General features: G+C 43.9%; 2 protein-coding genes and 3 non-coding genes across 6 annotated transcripts; all 5 read left to right on the top strand.

Moving 5' to 3' along the window:
* Window positions 1-1,062: 1,062 nt before the first annotated feature.
* On the top strand, window positions 1,063-5,166 carry rpl17 (ribosomal protein L17). 2 transcript variants are annotated; one of them, XM_076758939.1, is made up of 7 exons: window positions 1,063-1,112; window positions 1,574-1,623; window positions 1,808-1,848; window positions 2,707-2,841; window positions 3,054-3,152; window positions 4,568-4,759; window positions 5,096-5,166. In XM_076758939.1, exons 2-7 carry the CDS (start codon window positions 1,584-1,586, stop codon window positions 5,141-5,143), a joined length of 555 nt encoding a protein of 184 aa, XP_076615054.1. In that variant the 5' UTR covers window positions 1,063-1,112; window positions 1,574-1,583; the 3' UTR covers window positions 5,144-5,166. The 2 variants fall into 2 exon arrangements, with proteins under 2 accessions (XP_076615054.1, XP_076615053.1); XM_076758938.1 differs by having other exon boundaries at window positions 1,107-1,152.
* LOC143338547 (small nucleolar RNA SNORD58) lies at window positions 1,667-1,736 on the top strand. The gene has a single exon (XR_013079254.1). It is a non-coding gene; the product is annotated as a small nucleolar RNA SNORD58 (small nucleolar RNA).
* LOC143338553 (small nucleolar RNA SNORD58) lies at window positions 2,914-2,980 on the top strand. Its single transcript, XR_013079260.1, has one exon. It is a non-coding gene; the product is annotated as a small nucleolar RNA SNORD58 (small nucleolar RNA).
* LOC143338545 (small nucleolar RNA SNORD58) lies at window positions 4,959-5,026 on the top strand. The gene has a single exon (XR_013079253.1). It is a non-coding gene; the product is annotated as a small nucleolar RNA SNORD58 (small nucleolar RNA).
* Window positions 5,167-10,114: 4,948 nt separating the features above from the next.
* Window positions 10,115-12,369, top strand: nkx6.1 (NK6 homeobox 1). The gene is made up of 3 exons (XM_076758687.1): window positions 10,115-10,746; window positions 10,990-11,162; window positions 11,678-12,369. The coding sequence occupies exons 1-3, from the start codon at window positions 10,188-10,190 to the stop codon at window positions 11,921-11,923; spliced, it is 978 nt and encodes a 325-aa protein (XP_076614802.1). The 5' UTR covers window positions 10,115-10,187; the 3' UTR covers window positions 11,924-12,369.
* Window positions 12,370-18,452: the final 6,083 nt, after the last annotated feature.

Here is an 18,452-nt window from a genome sequence, read left to right as displayed (position 1 = left end):
CGCCCAGCACCCATCACTTCACACACTCTGAGGTCGTGCAGATGAAGGCAGATCTGAGGACGTAGTTTATTAAAGTGTCTGTCAGCAGCTGTAACGTCTCTGTTTATAAACTATTGATCATTCCATGATCGATCAATCTGCTGATTTATTCTGTCGTCATGGACAAACTGCATCGTCGTTAAAGGTCAGAAAATGCTAAACGCTGATTTACTGTGACAGAAAACAAAAGCAGAGTATTCTTAGTATTCTTATTATTGATGGACTGATTGTTTTATCTCTAATAGAAATATAATCAAGTGTTTGTGGCAGCACCTCCACCAGCTGATGAAGAGCAAACGACAGCTGAAAGCCTCAGCAGGAATCCAGTAAGAGGGCCTTGATCTGCAGGTTCATGTGTTCATGTGTTCATATGTTCATGTGTTCATGTGTTAAAGTTAACTTGAAGCTTGAACAGTCAGATGGATTCAGACAAACAACACCGTCACCTGATGGAGAGTCTCAGAAACAATAAACCTTCACGACGTTAACGTTTGAGTTCAGCCCGTCACCACACGTTCACGCCGTCTCCGCTGAAGTCGCCGCAGAGCTTCATGAAGATGAGACGAGCTGATAATCATCAATATGTTCATCAATACCACAGACACGAACACGTTCTCATCTGTTACCGTTATTAGAAACATTTACATTTTGTTCATTGCTGCTGTAGTAACAGTGTAATATTAGTACTCCCTATCAGCTCCTCTGTGGCTCAATGATCAATGAACAGGTGACAGTAATGGAAATATACTGTAAACACATGAAAGTAGCCTCTGAAAAATCTTAGAGTGATATAAAATGATAGTGATAAAAAATAAATCAAATAGTAAATAAAATCTGTTGGAACAAAGGGACGAGCTGTTTAATGGTCCTTCAGGGACGTTACTGAGCTGAAGGCAGGTGAGACGTGAGCCGTCAAACACCGTCACCTGCCGTTCAAACGCCGTCACTGCGCTCAGGTGCCTCACCCTCTCAGATGCCTCCTCCTCCTGTCCGCCAGGGGGCGGTAAACGTTGGAGGCGCAGAAGAAGCGCAGCGCCGCCCCGGCTCTTCCTCTTCCTTCCGCGGCCTCAGAGGTAGGAGACTCGTCCTGCGTATGAAGACAAGAATCCGTCTGTAATCTTAGATTAATCTTCACCATCCTGCGTTTTCAACTCCTGACTTTTGTTAATTATCATTAAACGCGTCAGATGATGTTAGATGTTTGCTCACGGAGCCCTAAATTCTGTTTTAATCTGATATTCGTGAGGATGCCGGTTTGGTGTCTTTCACGTCTGGTTTCCGCCATGTTGGCGTCGTTAAGACGATGAAACTGAATCAAAATGTTCTTTTCAAGTCCCTGTTTCTCTACGTGACTTGTGTTTCAGGCTGTTTCGTGTGTTTCTTGGTGTAAATTACTGTCTTTGTTTCTCGGCTGCTCATTATCGCCTTAACTTAAGCTAGCTAGAGCTAATGCTAACGTAGCAAACTGCAGTCACGCGGAGCCTCAAGTAGATCGATTTTAAACTGCATATTGATCGTTTTTGTCATCTGTCAGATCTCTGAAAATGGTCCGCTACTCTCTCGACCCCGAGAACCCGACTAAATGTGAGTAAAGTTCAGATGTTTGGGCCTTTCAGGGTTAGCATGATTGCTGTGATGACTGCTTAGGACACCTTTGGATTACACATGAAAATAAACCAATGAAAGATCTGAGCAACCAGGTGTGTTTCAGGTGACCTCTGAACACCAGCTTAGGGCGGATTTTAATTTGTTCATTTCTGTTTTGAAGCATGCAAGTCGAGGGGCTCCAACCTCCGGGTGCACTTCAAGGTAAGAGTCTGAAACAAACGGTGAAGAGACTCAAACACAGCTGCTCTCTGCAGTAATAACAGTGATTATATGAAGTACTTTTACTGTGATCGACTGAGAAGGACAAACTATCGGTGCCAGTTCTAAAGAGAAACTGTCTTAAGGTCATTTTCACATTGATGTCATGACAGATTTTTATGAATAAGCATCATATATGTTGAAGTGGAGCCTCGCGCTGTTTTCATGACGTTAATTACTGTGAGTGTTTTTGTCCAAGTGAAGAACGACATGTTAAACTAAATGTAGGAAGTGAGTCGGTCCCTGGTCCAGGTGCAGGGTGGTGGATATGTTTGAGACTATTGATCGAGAAGATCAGTCAAGACTTGAATCAGCTGCAGCACAAATGAACCACATGATCGTGATTTATCAAACTTCAGTCATGAATCAGCTCGATGTCTGAAGATGTTTTCATGCTCTGTGGTCTGAGTTCACGGCTGATGCGGATTTTCCTTTAGATCATTTAACACCTGCAGATAATACCTGCAAAGACTGGAACACTGAACTGTTGGACAATCATTTACTACAAGTCACCTCAGATCGTTTAGTTTGTAAAGAGAAAAAAAGAAAAGGCTCTTGTTAAAATGGCCAAATTGTGTTTGATTCTTTCTTCGGTCGTAGTTTTACTTTGGAAGGTGGAGCTTCTGTCTCAGTAAGCTGATGGAGGCGATCAGTCCTGCTTTGATTTATTGATTTGTCGAAGTCTTTGTTAATACTCTGGAGGACACAGTTTACCTGCTCTGAAGTCAGAAATCAGCCTCTGAGGTGTCTTCTGCTGTTTCTCTGTTGCGATTGATTGTGGACGCTTGTTTTTCTCACCAGAACACCCGTGAGACGGCCCAGGCCATCAAGGGCATGCACATCCGCAAGGCTAACAAGTACCTGAGGGACGTCATCGTCAAGCACCAGTGTGTCCCGTTCAGACGCTACAACGGCGGTGTTGGCAGGTGTGCCCAGGTGAGCCCCGCCTCAGTTTGACTGAGGACCTCGTGTGTGACACTGAAAGTAGCTGAAGTGTCAGTTCAAAAGCTGCTGTGATGACCATCTTAGGACACCTTTGGATTAAAGATGAAACCAACCTTTTAATCTGAGCATCTGTTTTGTGTGTGACCTGTCTGTCGTCCACCTGGACGGAAGCTCTTGTTCTGAACAGCTGTCGTTGTTTTCAGGCCAAACAGTTCGGCTGGACTCAGGGACGCTGGCCCAAGAAGAGCGCCGAGTTCCTGCTGCACATGCTCAAAAACGCCGAGAGCAACGCTGAGCTGAAGGTACGATGAAAGAGCTTCATTTACCTGCTACAGCCAACTCCACCTGTAGTCTGTCCTGGTCCATCAGGTGAAAAGAGGCCTTTTTGTGCTGCTCTGATAGATTCTCCTCACACACCTGGAGCTCAGGTTAGCGCTTTGACGGCAGGCTGCGTGGACATTTCTGTTCAGAGACGAGTCGAGATGTTTGTTAGAGAGGAGGGGGTGTGCAGCGAAGGTCCACAGGCCGGAATCAGACCTGAGCTGCTGTGCTAAGAACACACATGCTGCACGCTAGGTGAGCTACCTGGACGTCTGATCCAGGAGCTGTTTAGCAGAACTCCTGTCAGAAGAAGAGAAAGTCTGTTGAGAGAACAGTTTCCTGTAGTTGAGTTGTGATTGACAGGAAGTGGACGTTAAGGGTCTGTCGTATCCACCTTGAAAACAAAACGCTGAACGTGAACGACGCTTGTTTTTACCTTGTCTGAACTCTGTGAGGTCACGACGGCGTCTTTGGAGCGCTGGCACGATATGACTGAAGTTGGTTTGTGGTTGTCAAGGCTGCAGCGTCTCCAGGCTCTGGTTCAGGGTCTGGACGTCAGACCGGAGGACAAATCGCTGTCGGCTTTGCTTGACCGTTCTTCGTCAGCTTCGGGTTGACACTGATGAAGAGTTTGACTTGTTTCTGTTTGAAAGGTGAAGATTTCTGATGCTCGTAAAATGTGACGTTTGAAAACAGCCTACGGTGGCTGGGGGTCAGTGAACTCATCGCCGAGTGCTGCTGGCAGTTGGAGGTGGTTTGTTTGTAGGCTTCAACCTGCTCCACAGAACACCTGAGACGTCACACTTCAGCAGGTAAACCGTCTCACCTGACGAACACCTGGAAGGTGACAGTCGACGTTTTTAGCCACTTTGAATTTATGCAAACGGGATTTAAAAAAGTGTTACCTGTTCAGGATGATCGATCAGTCCGTTCTGATCACAAATATTCAGTCATGTGTTCATCAGTATTTAATGGAGGATCAGGTCCTCGTCAGAGTCCACCATGTTTATACAGGAGCCCAGGAGGGACAAACCAGATTCTACAGAGACAGACAGGTCTGCAGGAGAGGCTGTGCAGACAGCTGCAGTCTGCAGTGTCGCCACTAGATGCCGCTAAATCCTCAGCAGTCAGAGGGAGGTCGGGGGTCAGAGGTCATGTTGAAGTCCAGCTCCTGATCTGCTGTGAACTCTAAGCCTCTCAGAGGAAACAGTTTCAGACCGTCCGGAAAGTGTGTGAAGGTCAGACGATCGTTTCTCAAAGCGGACGTTAAAGTCCACAATCAGCTGACGGACCAGGACTTGGACCTGACGGGACCTGGTTCGCTCGAGTTTCTGTAGAACTGCAGCTGCTCTGATTCAGGTGTTCTGACCCGTTTCCCGCTCGGATGTGGTTTCAGGGTCTCGATGTGGACTCTCTGGTGATCGAGCACATCCAGGTCAACAAGGCCCCGAAGATGAGGAGGCGCACCTACCGCGCCCACGGCCGCATCAACCCCTACATGAGCTCCCCCTGCCACATCGAGATGATCCTGACGGAGAAGGAGCAGATCGTCCCCAAACCAGAGGAGGAGGTGGCCCAGAAGAAAAAGGTAAGAGGAGGACGGGAAGGAGGCAGGCGGCGGAGCGTCCGGACGGACAGATGGACGGACGCCGGAGAGAAAAGACGATAATGAGCAGCAGCTCTGAACGTCTTCTTCGTGTCCATCCGCCTGTCTGGACGCTCGGAGCTGCACTCTGATGATGATGATGATGATGATGATGATGATGGAGTCTCCATCTGTCACGTTGCTGCTGTGATGACCACTTAGGACACCTTTGGATGAACCATGAAAACAAAGCGTTGAACTCTGAGCAGCTGACCTGTGATCAGTGATGTGTTTCCTGTGAGCGTCTGACCTCTGACCTCTGACCTTTGTGTTCTGCAGGTTTCACAGAAGAAGCTGAAGAAGCAGAAGCTGATGGCTCGAGAATAAACCAATAAAAGTGATCGATGCGACACTCACAGAGTCTGAGGCTGTTTCTTCCCACACAACACTGAACGCAGCGTGGACACGTGCTCAGTCAGTACTGCAGTAACACACAGAGAAATACCTCCATCAGTGTACTCACTGGGCCAGCGCAAAGCCCGGCCAGTGCAGGAGAAGTAGACAGTAGAAGGGAAATACTTCATACCTCAGCTGGACAGTACTTCATTAAGTACACACTGGTACTTCCAGAACACTTGGTGTTTTCACAGGCGAGTTTATTTCAGGTGTTTTTGACATCAGGTGGCGACGTGTCGCCGCCCGCTCATCCACACCTCAATACCACAAATACTGAACAGCTGTGAAGTATTTATGACTGAAGTACTGCAGTAAATGAGCTGGAAGCACAAACAGATGTTTGAGATGTCAGAATATTTTTGTGACTGAACATCAAATATCTTTAAGACAAACACAGTAAAAACAGTACAAAAATACATTCTGTAGTACAGCAGTACTACCAGAACACTGAAAGTATCAGCTGTTGACAGCAGATGTGAAGGATTTTCACTTGATTCTCACTCAGTTTGAATGAGGCAGCATTAAATACTACATATGTGTACCAGTATCATTAAAATACTCTGTCAGTATGAGAAATACTCAGTTTAAGGGTACTTTTACTCTGCCTCTGAGGGCTGCAGTGGTTTACTCCAAACTGTCAAACCTTCAAATACTGGAGTTTATAATCCTGCAGAAGTAAAAGTACACAAGTATTATCAGCTGCTGGAGATGAATAATTCGTACTATTTGTATGTTTTATATGTATTTATATATATTTAACAGATTATTGGATCATTTTTCTTTTTGAGACTTAAAGAATCACTGAAATGAAACTAAAGTTTTCAGGTGAAACGTCTGAAAACAAGCTGAACGTCCTGAACGCTGGTTTCACGTCAGAGGTCAAAGGTCACTTTCACTGTCAGAAATGTGCCGTCACATATTTCCCTCTGAGGTGCAGTACACTGACGAGTACTAGGACGAGGAAATACTACAGTGAAGTACAACACCTCAAACCTCTGAAGTACTGCAGCAGTAAAAGTACATGCTTACACGCTGCAGGTGCCAGTCTTGTTCTATGAGTGACCACCAGGGGGCGCCTGTGTCTGAACACTGGTGATGAGTTCAGGTTCAATTCGAGTTTAGAAGGAACAGGCGGACTGTGGCAAAGTTATAAGTCACAGAAGTACAGAAACATTCTCGACACGAAGACAGAAAAATACAGAAATATTCACAACAGGAAAACAGAAAAATACAGAAACATTCTCGACACGAAGACAGAAAAATACAGAAATATTCACAACACAAAGACAGAAAATACAGAAATGTTCACAACACAAAGAGAAAAATACAGAAACATTCACAACAGGAAAACAGAAAAATACAGAAATATTCACAACACAAAGACAGAAAATACAGAAATGTTCACAACACAAAGAGAAAAATACAGAAACATTCACAACAGGAAAACAGAAAAATACAGAAATATTCACAACACGAAGACAGAAAAATACAGAAATATTCACAACAGGAAAACAGAAAAATACAGAAACATTCACAACACAAAGACAGAAAATACAGAAACATTCACAACACGAAGAGAAAAATACAGAAACATTCTCAACACGAAGACAGAAAAATACAGAAATATTCACAACACAAAGACAGAAAATACAGAAATGTTCACAACACAAAGACTGAAAAATACAGAAATATTCACAACAGGAAAACAAAAAATACAGAAACATTCACAACATGAAGACAGTTAATACAGAAATATTCACAACACAAAGAGAAAAATACAGAAATATTCACAACACAAAGATAGAAAATACAGAAATATTCACAACAGGAAGACAGAAAAATACAGAAATATTCAAAACATGAAGACAGAAAAAAACAGAAATATTCAAAACAAGAAGACAGAAAAATACAGAAATATTCAGGACGGACAGATTATGACTGAAGTTTGGTGTTCAGGAAATATTCAGTATGAAATGTCCTATTTTATTTTGGTAACCGGTTTCTGTAGCTGCTCTGAAAATACTCAAGTGTAATAATGAGTAAATGTACTTCAGGAGTATATTTATACTACGCTCAAAGTGTTTTTGCTAAATGAAATAAAACATTAAAAACATAGTTTATTGTTGGTTGAAGTGAAGCAGGAGCTGACAGACGTGTGAGCTGTTCATCGCTTCATCAAATTCATGTGTTCATAAAAGCTTCTGGAATGTTGCGTTCAGGGTCTTCAGATCATAACATAAAGCTGATCTGAGCTTCGTGTTTGTTTAGAGAATTCAGGCTGAATCTGTTTTAATGAGAGAGAAGAACAAATTACAGCTGAAGCTTCATCAAACGTCTCATGTCGAGTGTCTCTTGTCCTGTCCTGTCTCATGTCGAGTGTCTCTTGTCCTGTCCTGTCTCATGTCGAGTGTCTCCTGTCCTGTCGTGTCTCATGTCGAGTGTCTCCTGTCCTGTCGTGTCTCATGTCGAGTGTCTCTTGTCCTGTCCTGTCTCATGTCGAGTGTCTCCCGTCCGTCGTCATTCACGTCTTGTTTCCCCTCGATGGTCCGTTTCACACGCGCCGCCGGAGCTGACTTCCGGTCAGTGTGGAGGTCTGACTTCTTCTTCACGTCTGTTTTTTTACTCAAAGGACAAATCAACACGTGCACACAGAATCCTGAAGTCCAGCTCAGTGGATAAAATACTCCACACAGTGTAAAACCTGAGGTATTTGTACTTCTATACACTGTAAGAAATATTCCATTCAGCTCTGCTGTTTGTAAGACAAATAAAAATACTCCAGAGAGTGTAAAACGTACTTTTATACACTGTAAGAAATTCTCCATACAGTACAACAACAACAACAACAACAACAAGAATAATAATGATAATAATAAACTTTATTTGTTTGGCTCCTTTCGTAAAGGATTTGCAGCTCAAAGTGAGACGACCTGCATCAAGTGAGTGACTCACATAGAAAAGACAGAACGGACAGAAAAACAGGTACAAAATTACTGTAAAATGAGAGAGACAAATGCAGATATTTGTACTTATGCACACTGTCAAAAATACTTCATACAGCTCTGCTGTTTATAAGACAAATGGAAATACTCCATACAGTCCGATGCCTGAAGCATTTGTAAAAAAAAAAAAATACTTGATACAGTGTAATACCTGAAGTATTTGTACTTGTATACACAGTAAAAAAAATCCTTGATACAGTGTAATACCTGAAGTATTTGTACTTGTATACACAGTAAAAAAAATCCTTGATACAGTGTAAATACCTGAAGTATTTGTATTTGTATACACTGTAAGAAATCCTCCACCCAGCTCTGCCTCTGTTAAATGAAATACCTGAAGTATTTGACCTCGTGTCCACTGTAAAAAGTGGCCATTGGTTGCAGTCGGAGTGAGATGTGTTTCATCTTTTTTTTAACAGCAGGTCGGCGTTCCTGCATCACCTGAAGCTACAACCTGCAGGGGCGGAGGTCACCTGAGCCAGCTAATCTGCCAACATGTTTACTGCAGGTGCTCTGTCCATCTGTGCTGCAGCTCGAGACCCAGCACACCTGGACAGGCAGGTGAGGCTCAGTCCAGACTGACTGTTACTGGAGTTTATTTTTAGAGTTACTGAATGATCATGGTCACCTGATACTCAGCTGTATTTCTGTGGTAACAACAGATGAACGGGTTATTGTTCACAGTGATCACATGACCTGGACGAAGGTGAGCTGCAGGTGTGTTTCAGTCACGATTTCAGATTCAACACAAGTCAGAGAGTAAAGAAATATTTTACACACGTTCTAAAATCAGCTGTGTTCTTCTTCTGTTCAGGTAGACGAGCTAACGATGCTACTGAAAATTAGCCTGCTGACACCTGCAGCGTCACGTGACCCTCACCTTTATCTCCGGACACTAAAAATAAATATTCAGATTAATGTGGAAAAATATTAGAAAACAACACCAAAACAGATTTTTCTAAAAAAAAACCAAAATGTAAATATTTGACGTATTTACGCCCCCTGCTGGTGTGGAGCTGAAACACCTGCACAGGTAAACTGAGATTTACTGGTGAGTGAAAATGAATAAAAGACACAAATCAGATTTTTAAAAAGAGACTTGATTTCAGTGAAAGGACAGAAAATGAATGAATATGCGGATGAAGCAGTTTGTTTAATATTAATGAAGAATAAACAATAATTTAATAACTTTTCTTTTTTACAACTTAGAAAATACTGAAGTTATTTCTTTGTTCTGTTTCAGGCCTCAAAACTTTGAATGTAAAAGTTAAAGTGTCCTAATATTTCAATCACTCCACCTTTTCATGATTGTTTTAATCATTAATCAACAATAATTCCATTTTCTGTCAGCTGATCTGTGATGAACAAATGTGTTAAAATTACTGATCATCAAACATCAAAATCCACATTTTTCTGTTGGAAAACACTAAAGTTAAACATCATTAAATAATCTAATTTAATATTACTAAATGTTATTTCTCCGTCGATGGTGGCTCACCCAGCAAATCAGGGCCGAGCTGCTCAGCCAATCAGGAGGCCGTCCTAAATCCAGAGGGCCTACGTCACCGTCAGGTCACCCAATCCGGGCAGAGACACCTCCTGCGCTCCCCGTGTCCTCCTCTCAAAGTTTGGACTTGGAGCTGCTGGAAGCAGCAGATGATCATGTTTTATTATCTGTCTCAACTTCGTCCGTCCAGCAGACAAACTGTCTTCTCACCGTCCTGGTTTTAACGTGGACCTGGATCCGGCTCCGTCTGCGGGGACTCGGGGTTCCGGCCTGTTTTCGGTGCTTTTCTTGCAGGCTGAAATTTGGGGATTTTGCCGTCGGCCCGAGCCTGAGATGGGCTTTGCCTGTGACTTCAGGGGAGATCTGGTCTTCGTGTAGTTCCAGTCTGGACTGTGTGAGGCGCGCAGGGCCCGAAAGACCCAGAGAAACCTGCTCCAGTCGTCCCAGGTCCTCCACAGAAGGGGTAATGTTAGCGGTGGGTCAGATGGACGGGTCCCGACAGAGCGCCTTCCTCCTCAGCACCCCCCCTTTAGCGGCTCTGCACAGCATGACCGAGATGAAGACCCCGCTGTACCCGGCGTACCCGCTCTCCTCCACCGGCCCCAACTCCTCTACCTCACCGGCCACCACCTCCCCCAACCCGGGCGGCATGGCCGTGTCCTCGCCGGGGATCAAAAGCTCCACGGGGCTGTCCTCGGGGCTCGGCTCCCCGCAGCAGTGCTCCTCGGCCACCCCTCACGGAATTAACGACATCCTCAGCCGGCCCACCACCTCCATCGCCGGCGCCACGGTGGCCGTGGCCGCCGCCGCCTCCTCGTCGGCGGGGATACTGTCAGGGCTGCCCCGCTTCAGCAGCCTCAGCCCGCCGCCGCCTCCCGGACTGTACTTCAGCCCCAGCGCCGCGGCGGTGGCGGTGGCCCGGTACCCGAAGCCCCTGGCGGACCTGCCGGGCAGGACGCCGATCTTCTGGCCGGGAGTGATGCAGAGTCCGCACTGGAGGGACGCCAGGTTCGCCTGTTCGCCCCGTAAGTGAGCGCGCTGTCCGCGGACTAAACAGGCTGTTTGTCCCCCAGAAGCCAGAAAATAAAAAAGTAAAATGAGATGAAATAAAGTGTGTGTGTGTGTGTGTGTGTGTGTGTGTGTGTGTGTGTGTGTCAGAGCAGTTTCATGATGAGTGTTTTTCTGCTGAAGGCCGCCTGGACCGTGTGCTGAGGCTCCTCCAGGATCCTCTGATCCGGTTCTCATGCGTGTCGTTGCTGTGCTTTCAGATCAGAACTCGGTGTTACTGGACAAAGACGGGAAGCGGAAGCACACGCGGCCCACCTTCTCCGGACAGCAGATCTTCGCCCTGGAAAAGACTTTCGAACAGACCAAATATCTGGCGGGGCCGGAGAGAGCGCGCCTGGCGTACTCCCTGGGCATGACGGAGAGCCAGGTCAAGGTAATCCACAGATAAAGAACATCTACAACAAAAAACCCAACAAATACACTGAAAGAAAACCAGAGAATTTAACAGCTCACAGATTCTTCTTCGTCCTTTAATTAAAGATTTTCCACACTGAAAAAAGAAAAAGATTTTTTTAACTTTTGTTTAAAATGCCGATAATTAATGAGTGAATAATTAATTTCAGCTGAAAATGACTCAAACGTTTTCACATATTCTGGTTTCTGTATTTTCTCCTGTTTTGGACTTTTTCTGTCTTTTGGACTCTGAGGCCTTTGGACGCGTCTTTAATGCTCTGCTGCTCCCTGAACGCACCGTCTTTATTTCTTGCAGGCTTTTTTTTTCTTCTGTTCACACCGTTTTTTTTTTTTTTTTTTAATTATTATTATTTTTAATGTGAATTTGGCTGCAGAAAAAAAATATTATTTTTCTTTCCGATCAACTGCATCTTCTTTCATTTCCGGCCTGGTCCGTGAAAAGCAGCGTGTGTGTGTGTGTGTGTGTGTTCGCAGGTCTGGTTCCAGAACAGAAGGACGAAGTGGAGGAAAAAGCACGCGGCGGAAATGGCCACGGCGAAGAAGAAGCAGGACTCAGAGACCGAGAGACTGAAGGGCTCCTCGGACAACGAGGACGAGGACGACGACTACAACAAACCTCTGGACCCGAACTCCGACGACGAGAAGATCAGTCAGCTGCTGAAGAAGCACAAACCGGCCTCCGCGCTGCTGCTGCACACATCAGAGACCGACAGCTCCTAAGTCTTCCTCCTCCTCCTCCTCCTCCTCGTCGTTTTCTTTCTTTTTGGATGAGACGGACTCTGGAGGCTGAAGATCCACCTGCTTTTCCTCCACCTTTCCTCCACCTTTGGTTTTCTTGTCTTTTTGCACGCTGATGGAAGCTGCTGTCCGGAGCCCAGAGGACACTCTGTGGACACACGGGGACTCCCCTGAAGACGGTGCTTAACCTGTAAATAGAAACGTGAGTCGTAACCAATAGAAATGATCTGCTGTGAATAACTGAAGTGTTTTGTACAGACGCGCTGACCTCAGATCAGCTCCAACACTCCGTTCATTTCCTTTTCTATTACACAGTCACACAAAATAACCACGACCCTCCTGCAGAGGGTCCCTGAAGGCCTCTTGACACATAAATCTGAAATTAGAAGGAGGCCCTGAACGCACCACACGCACCTGTACAGACATGAAACGTGCAGACTAATTTCACACCTTTTATTTATATGTCTGAAGTTGTGAGTCGCGCCTGCGCAGCTGTGTATCAGCAGGTGAATGTAATGCACTTTTATTTAATAAAAACTCAAATGTCTGCTTGTTGTTTCAGCCATAAATGTTAATTAATACACGTGATTCATTCAGTCAAGATGGAACTGAGTCATGAATTAATTACGGGCAAAATATTTCAAAATACATCAAAATAAATCAGAATATATCATCAGCTTTAATCAAATTTTCTGATCAATATTCATTCTTTAACCCGACACTGCTTCAGAGACCCTGCAGGAACACAGGAATTATTATTATCATTATTATTATTATTATTATTATTATTATTATTATTATTATTATTACTATTGTTGTTGTTGTTGTTATTGTTATCGGTATAGTTACTATAGTTATTGTTATTATCATTATTATTATTGGTGTTATTATTATTTGTGTAATAATAATATCAATAATTATTATTATTAGAGTTATTTATATTGTTGTTGTTGTTGTTGTTATTATTAATAATAATTCCGCGGCCTTTCGTTTCGTTTCGTTTCGTTTCGTTTCGTTTCACTCTTCAGATAAACTCGATCTTTGAGTCCGTTTTGATCCTGATGAACACATTAAATCTGCTGCAGAGTCAAACATTAGAAATGATTTTCTGTAAAGATGTTTGCTGTCTGTCGGACAGACGGACCGACGGACGGAGCTTCCCGCTTTGCTCTCCGAATGAAACGCGACCTTCTGCACTCTGTGCGGCTGATTCTGATCTGCGGATCATCCGGATGATCCAGCGATCACAGGTGGATCCGCATGTCGTGTCCGGGTCGCAGCAGCCTCTGTCGGCTCCGGCGCGTCCTCGTCTCGGTGTGATGAGACACAAAGACTTTGTGTCCTTTCTGTCTTCAGACGCTCTTTGGCCTCATTAAAACCAAACCTGAAAATTAACTGAAACACAAACTGGAGGGAAAATTCGAAATAAATTCGAAATGAATTCGAAATAAATCCACGTAATATTTCCCGTTTTTCTTTAATCTGAACGAATAAAACTCAAAGGCACTTGAACGTCGCTGCGGCTCGTTTGATCCTGTGAAATCAAACTCACTGATAAATCATGAAATCACTGGCTGTTTCTCAGCTGGAGCCTCGTTTTCACCTTCAAATCAAACCTCAGTCAAAAGATTTGTTTTGGATTTTTGAGAGAAGAGTTCAGTGTTTTTATTCTTTATGAAATCACTGAATTCATGTTTCACTCAAACGTTTAAACCTTCAGCTTTTATGTTGAAAACGAAAAACAATCAGACAACAGAAAGTTTTATTTCAGCTCAACTGAGGCACAAAAACCGGAACATATTTAAGATAAAAACAAATTAAAAGGAACTCTTGAAAAACAGATTCTCTAAATTCATCGCGAGTGAAAAACTGCTCAGATCTAAAAGAAGAATTCAGCCAATGAGTCATTAAATGAGAGAAACCTTCAACCTGCACCTTGATTTTCTGCCGTTTAGTTCAGACACGTGACCGGATGTTCCAGGTGTGTTTGTGTTCACTGACAGTCTGAAGTTTTTCTGCTCTTCATCTCAGGACCCCTGAGCCTCATTAGTGACCTTTCAAAGGGCCCCGCCCCTCAGCTTGAGACCCTCTGAATGCTGACAGATTTAAAAAAAAACTGCTGTGAAAAAACATCTAATATTTGATTAAAATTTTATTATTTTCTGTCAGAAAGTTTCAAATTTGCTGAAAACAAAAAACAAAAATCAGCCTAAAAAAAAGGAAAGTCGTTGTGGAACAAATCGGAAACCAATGAGCCAATTAATCATCAATCATTCTGGTCATTGATTGTTTTAAAAACATCAGCTGCTCTGAACGTTTTCTACTAGATGAATTTTTCACCTGAAGACCAAACTGAGGTCTGACCTCTGACGAACGACCAATCGACCGATCGATCAATAATAAAGATGATTGTCAGCTGCAGCTCTGAAAACAGCTTTTTCTCATCAGTGATAACAGATTCTGGTTTTCAGCGAGTGTCTTCAGTCAAAAGACAAAAAAGACAGAAAGAGAAAAAAGAGACAGAAAAAGACAAAAAAGACAGAAAGGGAAAAAGAGACAGAAAAAGACATAAAAGACAGAAAGAGAAAAAAGAGACAGAAAAAGACAAAAAAGACAGAAAGAGAAAAAAGAGACAGAAAAAAGACAAAAAAGACAGAAAGAGAAAAAAGAGACAGAAAAAGACAAAAAAGACAGAAAGAGAAAAAAGAGACAGAAAAAGACAAAAAAGACAGAAAGAGAAAAAAGAGACAGAAAAAGACAAAAAAGACAGAGAGAGAAAAAAGAGACAGAAAAAGACAAAAAAGACAGAAAAGACAGAAAGAGAAAAAAGAGACAGAAAAAGACAAAAAAGACAGAAAAGACAGAGAGAGAAAAAGAGACAAAAAAAGACAAAAAGACTTCATGTTGGACTCATCATCAGCTCTTTTCATGGCTGCTGAGAAAAAATGACTCAAAGATGAAAGAAAATATTTAAACAGTTCAAGTTTAAAGGAAAACACGAGAAAGTCCAAGTTTCTCTGGTGGTCCTTAAACACATCACATTGCCATCAAAACCAGGAAATCATGTGATCAATCAATAGAATCATCAATACAAAATCAACAATAAAATCTATCAAATAAGAATAAAATCTAATTTTCTGTCTGTGATGTTTGGACCAATTGATAACAGATTCATTGATTACAGATTCATCGATTTGAGATTCATTGATAACTGATTGATCAATGTGAGAGCAGATCAGAATCGTCTCCTCAGCTCATTGAAGGAGGTGACGAGTGAAACTGTGGAGGCAGTATGTATTCGAGTATTTCCATTTTACTAGTACTACTACTTTATATTTCTATTCCACTATGCTTCAGAGGGAAATACTGTACTTTTTACTTCACTTCATGTATTTTATAAGTAAAGCTACTTTGTGATCAGTCAGATCAATATTACAAAATCCAATCAGCACATAAAGTATGATGACCTCTGCATAATGAGTACTTTTACTTTTGGTATTTGAAGTATATTTATTTTCATGCTAATACTTTTGTACTTCTAACAAAGCATTGCAGTACTTCTACTCTAAATATGACAATACAAACTTCAGTAATCAGTTATGAATGACCGAACGTGATCCAGGATCCACTTCAGTGGTTTGAGCTGAAACATCATGAAGTTAGACAATTAATGATCAATGATCAATAGTGATCAGTTGGTTGAATTTAGTTTAAAGAAAACTCTTCACTGTTGTCAGAGTTTCTGTTTTCTGTCACTGTAAATCAAACGTTCCCGATCTCTTCTCCACATCCTCAGTGACAATAAAGTTTTATTTTGAAACAACATGAAATATGAGCCGACGCAGCAGTATTACACTTTGGCTAACTAGCCTCCGCTCTCTGAGTGTAAGCTAGCATTGTTAGCCTAGCCTGCGAGCCTCCGCTCACTGAGTGTAAGCTAGCGTTGTTAGCCTAGCCTGCGAGCCTCCGCTCTCTGAGTATAAGCTAGCATTGTTAGCCTAGCCTGCGAGCCTCCGCTCTCTGAGTGTAAGCTAGCATTGTTAGCCTAACCTGCGAGCCTCCGCTCTCTGAGTGTAAGCTAGCATTGTTAGCCTAGCCTGCGAGCCTCCGCTCACTGAGTGTAAGTTAGCATTGTTAGCCTAGCCTGCGAGCCTCCGCTCTCTGAGTGTAAGCTAGCATTGTTAGCCTAGCCTGCAGTCTCAGAGTCTGTTCTCAGGTTTCATCCAACGTCACTCAGATCAATTTACTGACGTCTCCTCATGAGGGAACGTGCCTCCTGTGGTTCACTGATCAGCTCATTGATCAGGTTATTGATCAGCTCCTTGATCAGTGCACTGATCAGCTCGCCGATCAGGTTATTGATCAGCAGTCTTGTACAAAGTCACAGCGCAGCAGTGTGAGGCTGCAGGTGGAGTTAACAAGCTCTCTGTTGACTCCAGCTGTGAGGAAACATTACATTTATGTGTTCCAGGTGTGATGAACATGGCCCCCACCCTCAGGGACCCACTGCACCATCTGTTCACTCACTTCCTGTGCCAGCCTGAGCTCTGTACACCCACCGACACTCCACCATCTCCACCCTGATCTCGGTGTCGTCCGGCTCTCAGCAGCTGCTGCAGGAGGAGGTGGAGTGTTTAAAGTCCAGCAGACAGCTGGAATAAAGTAGAGGTGGAGGTCAGGTGTGCTCACATTACGTCACAGTCACCTGACTCAGGTGAGCAGATCAGTAAAATGATTCAGATTAATAATAGAAAATATGATCAACCGATAAATTATGACGTAATATTCTAGAAATAAGACTTTAATGATCTGTTGGTGAAATTAAAAAAGATCCATCAGCTGCAACAATGAGACATTAATAAAATCAATAATTACAATCTAATAATCTATATTAATCTGAAATGAGCCAGTCTGAATTATGAGCACTTTTACTTTTGGTACTTTCAGTATACTTAGATACTTTTACTTGATGGAGGTTTGACTGCTGGAGGAGTATTTCTACACTGCAGTATGAGTACTTTTACTGCAGTAAAAGGTGGGAGTACTTTGTTCAGTCTGAAACGAAAAGAGAGGAAACGTTTTATTATTGACAGAAAGGAAAGCGGGCTGAGTCTCTTCCTGCTGGATTTAAAGGCCCGTGGTCCTCCTCCTGTCTGTGGGACTAAAGGTGAAGGATTTCGTGCTGGTCCGTCCCTGAAATGCGGCTCAGACTGAATCCCACCTGTTCGCCTGCAGCTCTACCTGTTGACTCCACACTAAATCGTCTCCTGTTTGCAGGCGTGACTAATGTGTTAGCGTTGGCCGGTCTGTATAAAGAGCCCATTGACAGGCTCTCAGTTGACCGTGTACTACAAGAGATTACGCACAAGGACATGTGTCACGGGGGCCGCGGCTCCCACAGACATGAATGGTGGTCTTATCTCCCCGTAACCCGCCTGGAGGCCTGCGATAAGGAGCGCCTTGGGATCCTCCATTATGAGAAGCTAACGGGCCACACAGCAGCAGCGGCAGCCTCAAACTCACGTTCATGCTTGAGTGGAAACATTGTGCGAGCCGGGACCCTGAACGCACCACGTCCTGACAGAATGTAATTCATTCCTGCAGCGCGGCGCCGCTCAGCGAGAGCAATAATCAGAGGCCCGTGGGGTACGGAAATAAAGTCAGTGTTAATTGCTCTGTCTGCTTGAGCAAGTTAATGACAACTTATGTGAATCATTAAGTGGATTCAGGCTGTGTGGGCGGTGGAAGCAGGTGCTCCTCCAGAGGAAGACCTCACCTGCTGGCTGGCTGTTTAACACAGATCATCTGATGGAGGAGATATAATCTGTTATCAGCAGGTCCCTCAGCTCTGGGTGCTCACCTCATTCAAGTATTTATTCAGAGATAATCTCCTTTAATGATGCTTCACCTCCCTCCTCTGTCAGGGAGCGTCTCCTGTAAACTGGCTTATGAACAGGTGTCCTCGCCTGCCAGAGCCTTCAGCGCACACAGGAACAACATGTTCACAGCTAATCTCAGCCAGTGTGCCGGATGATTGGATCACACCGTATTCACCGCTTCACACCGCTCTTATTCTTCGGAGGTTTGAGTCGTCCCGTCCGCTCGACCGGAAGCTTTAACGTTCGACGGGCCGAGCACGACGCAAACAAGATGGCTGCGTCCGCAACGTTCCGCAGAGAGAGGAAGAGCCGCAGGTCAGTAACAACTGGAAGAAGAACAAAAAGATCCTCCGACAGCAACCACGATGGAAGTCAGACCTCAGAACAGCCGGTGGACGAGGTCGGGGTGGACGGATGGGTCAAACAAGACCGTGACTCAGGAGACGGCGGCCAGTGATTTATGGTTTTAACCCAGACGTGACCTGTGACTGAACCACCAGCGTTTGACAGCGTGAGAGCAGCTTTCTGCCAGAAAGCTGTTTTTGAGCAGTACAAGTACTCTGTTTGAAGTACTTTCACACAGCTGACCAATCCCATCATGGGGGGGGGGGGGGGTGTCAAACGCTGCAACG

This window comes from Chaetodon auriga, chromosome 19, assembly GCF_051107435.1.
Source record: "Chaetodon auriga isolate fChaAug3 chromosome 19, fChaAug3.hap1, whole genome shotgun sequence".
Classification (NCBI taxonomy): Eukaryota; Metazoa; Chordata; class Actinopteri; order Chaetodontiformes; family Chaetodontidae; genus Chaetodon; species Chaetodon auriga.
Note: the sequence above shows the minus strand (reverse complement) of the source record. Positions and strands in the feature narration are given on the sequence as shown.

Bases quoted from the DNA above. Each gene is read 5' to 3' on its own strand.
- rpl17 (XM_076758938.1), top strand. From the start codon at position 1,133: ATGAAGACAAGAATCCGTCT. The intron at 3,153-4,567 runs GTACGATGAAAG...ATGTGGTTTCAG, and splicing joins AGAGCAACGCTGAGCTGAAG to GGTCTCGATGTGGACTCTCT. The intron at 4,760-5,095 runs GTAAGAGGAGGA...TGTGTTCTGCAG, and splicing joins AGGTGGCCCAGAAGAAAAAG to GTTTCACAGAAGAAGCTGAA.
- nkx6.1 (XM_076758687.1), top strand. From the start codon at position 10,188: ATGTTAGCGGTGGGTCAGATGGACGGGTCCCGACAGAGCGCCTTCCTC. The intron at 10,747-10,989 runs GTAAGTGAGCGC...CTGTGCTTTCAG, and splicing joins CAGGTTCGCCTGTTCGCCCC to ATCAGAACTCGGTGTTACTG. The intron at 11,163-11,677 runs GTAATCCACAGA...GTGTGTTCGCAG, and splicing joins TGACGGAGAGCCAGGTCAAG to GTCTGGTTCCAGAACAGAAG.